The following is a 10623-nucleotide window of genomic DNA, read 5'->3' as shown; positions in this document are numbered from 1 at the left end:
CGCTCCTGCCTGCAGGGACCCAGCAGGTCACTCCAGTGGGTGAAGTACCCATGAAGCAAGAGGCGGGGCAGGGGCCGAGTCTGGGAAGGGGCAGCCTTCACTCAGCACCCAGCGTTCAGTACCACAGCCCGGGGGTGACCAGAGCAGCGCTGTCCAGGACTTTCCTAGTGGTCTGGCGGTTAGGACTCCACGCTTCCACTGCAGGGGGCACAGGTGCGATCCCTGGTTGGGGAACTAAGATCCCACATGCCACGATGCAGCCAAAAAAACCCAAAATTATAGAGCAGCGCTGTCCAATGGAAACAAAGTGTGAGCCATGGGGGGCAGCATTTAAACTTGCCAGCTGGCCACATGAAGAAAAGTAGAATGAAACAAGTGAAATGAATTTTCATATATTTTATTTAACCCAGTATATCCAAAATATGATCATTTCAACATGTCATCAGTATAAAAAATTACTAGCCAGGTAGCTTACATCCTACTGCACTAAGTTTTTGAAATCCTTCGCCTGTTTTACAAGGACAGCACATCTCAGTTTGGGGTCATCACATCTCAAGTGCTAATGGTCACTGTATTGGATAGTGTCGCTCTAGAACCCTCTAGTTTTTCTAGAACAACCGGACATCCGTTTCTTTTTATGTGGAATTAGTTGGCAAGGAATACAAAAAAAAAAGCTTAATGTTAGGCTGGCCAAACCAAACACACCCACACAGGGGCCACAGTGGTTGCAGAGCGTTCATTTATAAACTGGGAAAAGCAGTGTGAGTTGTGGGGAGGCAAATGTGGGCTCCGTGGTCCCCTTTTTGGGTTTCCTGTGTGGCAGTGCTCAGGGTGCAGAAAGAAGTAGGCCGTGGTCCCTGTGGGCACTGGAGGAAACGGCAGCCATGCGGTGGAGTGGGCAGGGTTCCGGCATGGCAAACGGGAGGACCCAGAGCTCTGGTCCTCGCTCTGTCACTAGCTGGATCACCTGGAACGTGTCACTGAATCTCTCTGGTCCTGAGCGGGGCTGGCTGTCAAACTAGAGACTTGGACCAGATTTAGATTGATGGTTTGAGGGCTGCGTTCAAAGAGGTGCCCCCTCCCGACCCTGAATCAACCCAAGCAGCCCTGCTCCTGCATTTTCCATAAGAGGCTTCTGGACAAATTCCTCTAAACAGAAGGTCCGTTGGCTTAGCTTACAAGAAAGAAAGAAAAAAAACCTTTGAAAAACCCCACAGCAGTGGCTAAACATACAGGATCCAGCAGCAGGAAGCCGGGGTACCAACCCCACCCCTGTGGCTCACCCGGCTAAGCCTCGATTTCCTCCGCAACAAAGTGAGGGTGCTCTGAGGGTCCCACGAGCTCACCGTGTAACGCACATTGCCTGGCGCTTGAGACGCTCGGAAACGCCAGCTACCTGCCTCCTGAAGCTTCCAGAGTCATCCTACGGCAGAACTGGAGGCGGCTAAGGAAAGTCTCAGCAGACATCTAGGGCATTTGGCGAAATCAGGGGGCAAAACTCCAAAAGGTTACAAGGGCCAAGCAAGTAAACCAAGTGAAGGAAACAGGCCAGGTGTGAAGCCAATCTGGAGGGAAACATGGAAAAGATTTGACTTTCCTTTGAACTTCACAAAACCACAAAACAACAGCGTCAGCCCAGTAAGAGATGGTATCAACCCCTCAGCCAAGTCCTGGGGACTTGGTGGTGGAGGGAGGGGAAGCTCATGTCCCAGCCATTCACTCCAGCCATCTGCTGCCACCCAGACACAAGGACCTGGCATTGTCAGACTGATGGGGTTTTTTTCAAGAGAAGCCAGAAATCCCGATTTTAATGTGAAAATCTGGTTTTTAAAGGCTCTCTAGGGAGAATTGTCAGGGAAGTTCTGTGCCAAGATACGAAGAATCTTCGAGATTTTTTTCCTCCACAACCTCTTCCCTGGTGGAGTCATGAGGAGTCAGGGTGCAGCTCAGAGTCTCAGGAAGCCCAGTTTCTCATCTCCCTGCTCCTCTCAGGCCTGGATCGCCTGCGGATGGCAGACGGGATAAAGCAGAGGCAGAGAGAGGGGCTGGGGTGCCGGGCGGACCCCACAAATGCCAGAGAGAGGGCAAGGAGTAGCCAAAGAGAGGCATCGTTTTCCTCAGTTTATTTCAAGAGAACAAAGAATCAACCATCAATTCTGTACAAAAACATGGCCATAGAGCCACAGTGACACTTGGGCCAACCCCCTTCCCATGCGCCCCTAAACTGCCAAAAAACAAGGACATGACCAAAAAACCCAAACTCTGGAAAAAATTATTATGAAAAATCAGGGGAGAACTTCCCTCCCCTCTTCTCTCTCCCCAATGCAGAAGTTTGTCGGGGCGGGGGGGGGGGGGGGGGGGGGGGAGGTTGTGTCCATGACAACGGTGGGAGGTCTGGCAGGCGGGTGTCGGCAGATTTAGTGTTTGGCAACCAGTGGGGCTGAGGGGTTAGGATCCAGAAGGAAGCCAGGGGGCTCGGGGGAGGGAAAAGATCTCCAACCCTGCCGTGCCCCACAGGACACTCGAAAACAGTTTATAAAAATTGGGGCCAGAGAGTAGAAAAGAAAGGAGTCATCAGAATCAAAACCTAAATAGTGAAAAGATTTTTTTTTTTTCTTCTCTAAAAGGCAAAAAAACTACAAACAGCCCAGGTCCTGAGCTGCCCCAAGACTTGGGTCCTCCACTGCCCCCTGAAACCTGGCAGGAGCAGGGCTGGGGAGTACCGAGAGGTGGGTTCTTAAAAAAGTTCCCCTGGATGGGAAGGCTCTTCGTCTTTCGTCGCCTTCCTCTGCCTCTCGCAGCTGCCCCGGAGAGGGATGGCGAGGACCAGGGCTACGCCGGCAAACTCAGCTTCTTCCCCTTGAGGACTGGGGGGAGAGAAAGGGGGGCGGGCATGACCAAGGGGTCCCTCGTGGAGGGGACAGCCTCCCACGCCCACAGCAGGGGCTTGGATGCTGGGCTGGGCAGAGATGCAGGAGGGGCAGCCCCAGGACTCCAGATTATCAGCTGGGGGTGGGGCCGGGGACCAGGCTTCCGGTCTAGGGGCTGAGCCATGGAGCCCCGGAGGAGGCCCCATTTCCTCTAATGCTGGCTGCTCCCCTTCCATCCTGGAAGGGCTGGAGGCCTTGGCTCTCGGGGGGCGCTGGGGAGGGCCTGGCAGGGCTGGCTGGGCGAGACCACCGGCTTCTGCCCTCCCAGCCTTAATCCTCAGGGGGCGTGGCTGCCTTCAGGCCTCTGTCCTCCTGTCTCCTCTTCCCTTCACACTGATTGACTGAACTTCCAAGGTCTTTGCTTTAATCATCGTCTCTAAAAGGCCTCCCCCCCCCACCGACCACACCATCTCCATGTAAAGTAACCCCCTCACCCTCCACCATTGTTCACCAACACATCCCTGGTTCCTTTCTGTCACTGCCCTTCTCACTGTCAGCAATCATCTCTCTTATTTATTCACCACCTCCCCCGACTACAATACAAAGGGAGGGGAGGGCCTTGTCCATCTTTTCTCCTAAGCTTGTATCCCCAGAGCCTAGCCCCGGCCAGGGACATAGACAGTGCTCCATAAATTTGTTGGTTGAATGAATGAATGAATCTTGGTGGGCCTGAGTCCCTGAGGGTAAGGACAGAGGTCCATGAGCAGAGAGGAGGCCCTCCCTTCTCTGAACGCTGCTGGGGCCTGGGAGATGGGAATTCTGGATCTGTTACGGGTATGAGACTGAAAGACTTTGGATCTGGAACCTTGGGGCAGGAGGAGGGCTTAGGACACATTCCAAGAGAGGAAATGTCAGAGGCCACCCCTGCCTGCCCCTCTCTTTGTCCTGTCTTCCCTCGAGGGATACAGGGCTGGGGAGATGAAGCTGGGGCCCCAGGGAGGGTGGGAGCTGGGGAAGGAGCAGGCTCCCTACCAGCCGGCCCCCCACGCTGGCTACCTTTGGTGATGTAGAGGTAGAAGAAATCACAGTAGAGGACCGTCTGGACCAGGCCTGCCACGATGGCGATAAGGTCGAAGAAGCCTTCAAAGTGGTAGCGCCAGATCCAGTTGAAGAGATAGAGCGTGCGGTAGACACCCAGCGCAAACAAGTAGTGGCTGGTGATGGTCTCCGCCTCGCCTGTCTTGCTCACCATGAACAGCTGCGGCAGGATGGCCACAGACTCCAGGTAGATGGAGAAGGTCCAGAGGATCTGCGGGGAGGCCGGGGCGTGGGAGCAGAAGGCAGGACGAGGCGGGAGGGGACAGGGCAGAAGAGAAGGGTGAGGATGGTGGACATTGTGGCTACAGGTGCAGTGATGTTGGAGAGTGGGTGACAGGTACCACAATGCCTGCCGGGCACTCACTGTGTGCCAGACACCGCTTTCCTGCCCCACCTGTATTCTCTCGTTTAATCCCCATGACGACCCCATGAGGGAGGTACTATTATCAGCATCTCCTTTTTTTTTGTTTTGTTTTTTGGTTATGCCGCAAGGCTTCAGGGATCTTAGTTCCCCGACCAGGGAGGGAACTGGACCCCGGCAGTGAAAACACCAAGTCCTAACCACTGGACCACCAGGGAATTCCCAGCATCCCCTTCTACCGATGAGGAAACTGAGGCCCAGAGAGGGTAAGAGGCTTGCCCAGGATGTGGCTAGGAAGCGGCAGAGCTGGGATTTGAACCAAGGGTTCTGAGCCGGTGTTTGTGAGCACTTTGAATTTACATTACATTACATTACCAAGGGCAGCCCAGGTTGGGATCTTGGCTGTGAGATGTCCCTTCTATGAGATCTTGGGCAAGAGACCCAGATTCTCGGAGCCTCTGCTTCCTCACCTCTAAAATGGGGATGATTCTGGGAATTCCTTGGCCGTCCAGTGGTGAGGGCTCCGTATTTTCACTGCTGAGGGCCCAGGTTCAATCCCTGTTTGGGGAACTAAGATCCCACAAACCACATGGCACAGCCCTGCCCCCCACAAAAAAGGGGATGATTTTCCTGCCTTGGTAGGGGTGACATTCAATGTGCAATCTTTAGAGACATAAATCAGACTGTGTCACTCCCTGGCTTAAAACCCTCTTGTAGCTACTTCTTATCACATCCAGAATAAAACCCAAGTTCCTAACCTTGGCCTTCAAGGCCCTCCTCAATCCAGCTTCATCTTCTACTCCCTCCCCTCGCCCTCCAGGCTACAACTACCTGGGCCTTCCATCTGGTCCTCCAACACACCAAGCTCCTTCCTGCCCCAGGGCCTTTGCACTTGCTGTTCCTTCAGCTCTTCCCCCAGACAGTCACATTCTGCCTCTTCCACCTCCTTCCAATCTCAGCTCATCAGTCACCTCCTGAGAGAGGACCTTCCTGACCATCCTTCCTCCTGGATGGTCACATCCCCTGTCTTATCTTCTTCCTGGCAGCTCTGACCAGACTGTGAGCTCCGTGAGGTCCAGGAGCCTACATCTTGGGCACCCTGTGGGCCCAGCACCTGGCACAGTGCCTGGCACATATTCGATGCCTGGATGAATGCATGAGCGATTGGAAGCAAGGTCCCCAAGTGCTTGTCACAGGCCATCATTTAGGGAGCAGTGACAAGCATCATTCGTAAGCAGGACAGGGCATCCCAGGAGGGAGAGACGAAGAGACGGCAGGCAGCTGTCGGCCCCTTTTCAGTCCTCAGCTCCCTGAAAGTCCCACCTGGGGTGAGTTGTGATCTGTAGACCCACCGAAACCTCTGCTCAGACAACAAAGCCAGCTGGCAGTTGTGGTTCCTCCTGGGTTGTTTTGGTTTGTGGGAAGGAAGTGGGGACCTTCAGGATGTATTCCTAAGAACTGACATTTATATAGCATTTACTACATCCAAGGCACTGTTCTATGCACCTTATGGGTATTAACTGGCTTATGCCTTAACCCTATGAGGTAAGTCCTATTGTTATCCCCCTTATACAGATGAGGACACTGAGGCCCACGGGATCAGTAACTCGTCCAAGGCCACACAGCTAAGATGTGGGTGGAAACAGATTCCTACCCAGGCAGCTAGACTTCAGGGCTTGTTCCCATAATTATATGGGATATCAGGTTAGTTGAGGCTCTCGGGAAACATACCCATTAAATTGATACATACCGATTGTTAGCCTTGGGGAGTAGAATCATGACGTAAGAGGAGAGAGAAGGTCTATTGCATTTTACTTTATCTATTTGTGACGTCTGAATTTTTAAAGAATTGTTTCCTTCTATGATTAAAAAATAATTTTTCAGCATGCCCCTATTGATAGCATGGGCTTTGAAAGCAGGCAGACCTGGGTTCAAATTCTGTGAGGTCTCCCCTCTGAGCCTCACCTCAGTCCTCCAAGAAATAGGGATGAGTATGCCCACTTCCCCAAGAGGCCGACGGATCAGACGGGATGATGACGGATTTGGAATGGCCAGCTCAGAGCAGGACACATAATTGGTGCCAATACTTTGCACAAGTGACCTCCCCACCTCTGAATGAGGGAACCACACAAGCTGGAGTCAAGAATCCTGGGTCCTGGTGTGGCCTCCTCCACCTGGAGCAAGCCCCACTGCCTTCCCCCAGCCTTGGTCTCCCCATTGGCAAAAGGGGCCCAGCTCAGTGGGTGCTCCATGCAAGGTGATGCTGATGATAAATCTGCAAAGTCCAGGCCCTGCAGCCAAGCTTGGGGTTCCTGCCACAGTGCAGTGCGGCCTCCCTCTGACATCTCTGGGACCCCTGGGTCAAAGTCACCCTCAGTCACCCTCAGTCAGATTTGTCTAGCCTGCAGGGTGCTTTTAGAAATAGATCTGGAATCTGTAGCCAAAACTGTAAAGTCTTCCCTCAGGAAAACTCCTGAATTGTGGCTTGTGTTGAAAACATCATCACATCTGGCTGCTCAGTGGCGGCTTGCAGAATCTTAGTTCCCCGACCAGGGATCAAACCCGTGCCCCCTGCCTTGGAAGTGTGTAGTCTTAATCACTGGACTGCCAGGGAAGTCCCAGGGCCAGCTTCTTACAAGGCAGGAGTGGGTGGTCCTGGGGGAGGAAAGCCTGCTCTGAATTTGATTCCTGCCAGCCCCAGGAGGCAGATCACAGATTTAGCAAAGTCCCTCTCAAAATTCCTCCCAGGAATTTGTACAGGTCCCATCAAAATGCCATGCGATAAAAACCATGACAGCTAACGTTTAGGAGTAATAGGATCCACATGGTCCTAAACACTGCAAGCACTGAACAAACATGGACCGCACTTCCTACCTACTGCCAGACACTGTGCTTTACCAATATTAACCCCTCATCAAAGCCTATGAAGTAGGAACTGATTATCCCCATTTCACAGACAAGAAAACGGAGGCACAGAGAAATTACATGACTTGCCCAAAGTCTCACAGCTGCTAAGTGGGCTTCAAATCCCAGTTCTCTGGTTCTAGAGTCTCTGTGTCTAACCACTACGTGATGCTGTCTAATCTCAGTAAATCCTCACAATGACCTGATCTCGACTTTACAAATAGGGAAACTGAGGCACAGAAAGGTCAAGTTCCATGCCCAAGGTCATGCTAATAGAAAGTAACAGATCCAAATCCAAGTAGCCTGGCCCCCCAGAGCCCCGTTCCCAACCCCTGAACTATTCATTAGGCCAATGACTTTGGAAGAGTCATTTCAACTCCCTAAGCCTCAGTTTTCTCATCTATAAAATGGGGCTGCTATGAAAAGTAATGAGTTAATGTATGTGAAATGCTGAGAGCAGCATCTGGCACATAGTGAGTGCTACTGCTGTTACATTACTATCATCTGACTCCAGAGCCCCTGTTTTGAACTTTATGTCCCAAAAGAAGGAAGTCTGAGCAAACCCTACAGAAGGAAGCCTCTGAGTGGGTCCACTGTCAACTGCTGTTCTCCCACAGCCCACCCCACCACTACAGACCGTGCAGGTGTCCTACCTCTAGAGGGGTAAAGTCATGGTTGACCAAGAACGCCAGGATGGCCGTGGGAACAACGAGGAACTCCACTCGGAACGTGTCGTGGTTCCCATCGTAAGTGGCTTTGAACTTGCTGTAAATCATCCAGACCGTGGTGAAAGAACAGGCGATGTAGACCACCTGTCGGAGGGGAGGATGCGGAGGGTGCTTCAGCTCCAAGCACAGGGTCCGAGCCCCCAGTAGACTTAGACCCAGCCCCAGGAGTCCAGGCCCCCAGCCTCTCCTCCCTCAGGCTTAGCAGTCTGGACCCCTAGCCCCATCCTCCCTCAGACCCAAAAGTCTGGGACCCACATTCCCTCCTCCCTCGGACCCTCCCCGGCTCCCCCCTCAGGAGGGCTCGGCAGGTTAGGAAAAGCCTTTACCTTCATGCACGTGTTGTAGAGTGAGATGTAGTTGGTGAAGAGGTCCAGGTAGCGGGCAGTGAACACCACAGCAAACAGGGCCTGGCTCTTCCCCGAAATCCCTGTGGTCCAGAGAAATGGGGATGGGGGAGGCTGAAGGTGGGCTGCACGGCCAGTAAACCGAGGCCCAGGGCCCCGGGGGAGCCAGAGGGGTTCTGGAGTGCAGCTGTCCCTGGAGGCCTCCCCAGCTCCGCCGGCCTAAGCAGGGCCTTTTCCCACGGACCACAGCCAGGGGGCAGCCCGGCCCCAAAGCTACTCCAGCCCGAGGCTCTGTCCCAGGCTAGGCCTCGTGGCCACATCCGGCCCCCTCAGGGTCCTCCCACAGTCCGGATCCAAGGTGGAGCCTTGGGAGGACCCCACTTGACCTCAGCCCTCTGGAACAGGTCGCCTACCTCCCGCTCCCTTTCTGGCGGCCACAGTCCACGTCACCAACTCCCAGCCGCCTCCCTGCCTGCCACAGCTCCCTATTCCCAGCCCTGGGAACCCTAAGGCCACCCAGATAGGGGCCGGGGGAGGCTGAATTGGGTTCCTGGAGCCACCCCCACCAAACTGGATGCATCCCCAGTTTGGGGAAAGGAGCTGACCCCCTGGTGACCCCGGACCTGGAAGGGGGATCCCCAGCAAGCAGTGGCGGGGAGGAACCCGTCCCCCTATGCCTCCAAACCCTTCCCCGAGTCCTGGAATGTCTCCCGCATTCTCCCCCCTTCTCCGGCCCCGGTGGGCGTCTCACCGGCACACGAGCGGGACTTCCAGATTTTGAGCAGCAGCAAGATGATGGCTAGGAGGTGGGAGAGGTCTCCCAGGAATCGGAAGAGATTCATGGCTGAGGGGATCTGGCGGGGCTGGGCTGGAGGGAGTCAGGCTGAAGGGGGGCTGCCCCCCGGGGCTGCTGTTCTGGCCGGGCGGCTGGGCTGGGGGGCGGGAGAGGTGCCCTCGGGTGGGCTCCGCTCCGGAGAGGGGGCTCTGGGCGGGGTCGCCGAGGCCGGAGCTGGTGGCCAAGCCAGAGCTAGGAAGAGGGAGGCCGGCGGGAGAGAGGGGGAGGAGTCCGGGCGGGAGGCTCCGCCCCCGAGGGCGGAGTCCCGGCTCTCCAGCGCCCTCTACCTCGCACCCCCCCCACCCCCCCCCCCACCCCCCCCCCCCCCCCCCGCTTGCAGAGTTGGCGCCGAATTTACCCCCCTAAGGCCGCCTCCCAGGAACTTGCGGGGTCGCTGGGATCCGAAACTCGCAAATCCGGCACCAGTTCCCCCAGGCAGTCTGCCTCTCTGTAAAGGTTGCAGCCCAGCCGCACAGATTCTGCCCTTGACAGCGATTCGGGAGGCAGATCTCTGAGATTTAAAAATATTAGACAGGGACCCAGAGGCTGGCTTTACAGGGGCCTCCAGCTCCAATGCACTCAAAAGACAAGAGAGCAGTCCCCAGTCCCCCTCTCAGACTCAGAAGTCTGGGTCCCCAGCACCTTCATCCCCCAGGAGCCAGGAGTCCAGGACCTCAACCCCCTCCTCCCCCAGGACCCAGGAGTCCAGGACCCCAGCCCCTCCTCCCTCAGACCCAAGAGTCTAGCCCCCCTTCCTTGGGACTTAGGGCCCTCCCAACAATCTTGTGTCTCAAGCATCCTAGACCCAGGAATCTAGATGCACAATCCCTTCCTCCCTCTGGGACCCACAAGTTCAGGTGCCCAGTGTCTTCTTTTTCAGAAATGTAAGGCTTCACTCCTGCTCTCCCAGACCCTGGAGTCAGCAGCCCACAGCTCTGGCTCCAGCCCCTCCTCCAGAGCTGCCCCCTCACAGGCAAACATACACACCCTCAGGAGCCCAGGTGTCCTGCACCACACTCCACCACAGCACTTTATAGAAGCGCTGGGCTTAGCCTCTCTAGCAGGAAGGGCAGGAGCTGGACAGCTGGCCTTGAGGGCCAGGAACAGGCTGTGTCTAGGAGGGGACACACATTGCTTTCCTTCTGGATGTCTGAGTACCCACGGGTGATGGATGTCAGGGTCCGTCAGTAAAAGAAGGGGTACAGAGGTAGTAGTTTCCTCAGATTGCTGGATGGATTGGGTGCCTGAGGGTGACATCCATCAGTCTTGGATTTGTGGGCCGCTGAGGGTGGTTTGTGTTAAGGGGTCAGTTTGTCTGAGTGCCTAAAAGGGACTCAGGCCTGGAGCAGGGGGCCCAGGCCCTGGGTAGCAGTGGAGAAGGGAGCTAGGGGCTTGGACTCCTGGGTCTGAGGGAGGAGGGGGCTGGGGGCCTGGACTCCTGGCTTCATGATGGAGACCTAGTTTGCAGGCCTGGCCTTCCGGG

General features: G+C 55.2%; 1 protein-coding gene across 2 annotated transcripts; it reads right to left on the bottom strand.

The window, feature by feature from the left end:
* Window positions 1-381: 381 nt before the first annotated feature.
* Window positions 382-9377, bottom strand: KDELR1 (KDEL endoplasmic reticulum protein retention receptor 1). 2 transcript variants are annotated; one of them, XM_032613818.1, is made up of 5 exons: window positions 9057-9377; window positions 8288-8388; window positions 7887-8045; window positions 3927-4179; window positions 382-2867 (listed from the first exon to the last, which is right to left on the bottom strand). In XM_032613818.1, the coding sequence occupies exons 1-5, from the start codon at window positions 9145-9147 to the stop codon at window positions 2833-2835; spliced, it is 639 nt and encodes a 212-aa protein (XP_032469709.1). In that variant the 5' UTR covers window positions 9148-9377; the 3' UTR covers window positions 382-2832. The 2 variants fall into 2 exon arrangements, with proteins under 2 accessions (XP_032469709.1, XP_032469710.1); XM_032613819.1 differs by lacking the exon at window positions 9057-9377 and adding an exon at window positions 8719-8753.
* Window positions 9378-10623: the final 1246 nt, after the last annotated feature.

This window comes from Phocoena sinus, chromosome 19 (genome assembly GCF_008692025.1).
Source record: "Phocoena sinus isolate mPhoSin1 chromosome 19, mPhoSin1.pri, whole genome shotgun sequence".
In the NCBI taxonomy this organism is placed as follows: Eukaryota; Metazoa; Chordata; class Mammalia; order Artiodactyla; family Phocoenidae; genus Phocoena; species Phocoena sinus.
This window is presented reverse-complemented; position numbering and strand designations above follow the sequence as displayed.

Coding starts and splice junctions, on each gene's coding strand:
- KDELR1 (XM_032613818.1), bottom strand. CDS start 9,147: ATGAATCTCTTCCGATTCCTGGGAGACCTCTCCCACCTCCTAGCCATC. Junction 8,389..9,056: donor GAAGTCCCGCTCGTGTGCCG/GTGAGACGCCCA, acceptor TCTGGACCACAG/GGATTTCGGGGAAGAGCCAG. Junction 4,180..7,886: donor ATGACTTTACCCCTCTAGAG/GTAGGACACCTG, acceptor GCCTCCCCGCAG/ATCCTCTGGACCTTCTCCAT.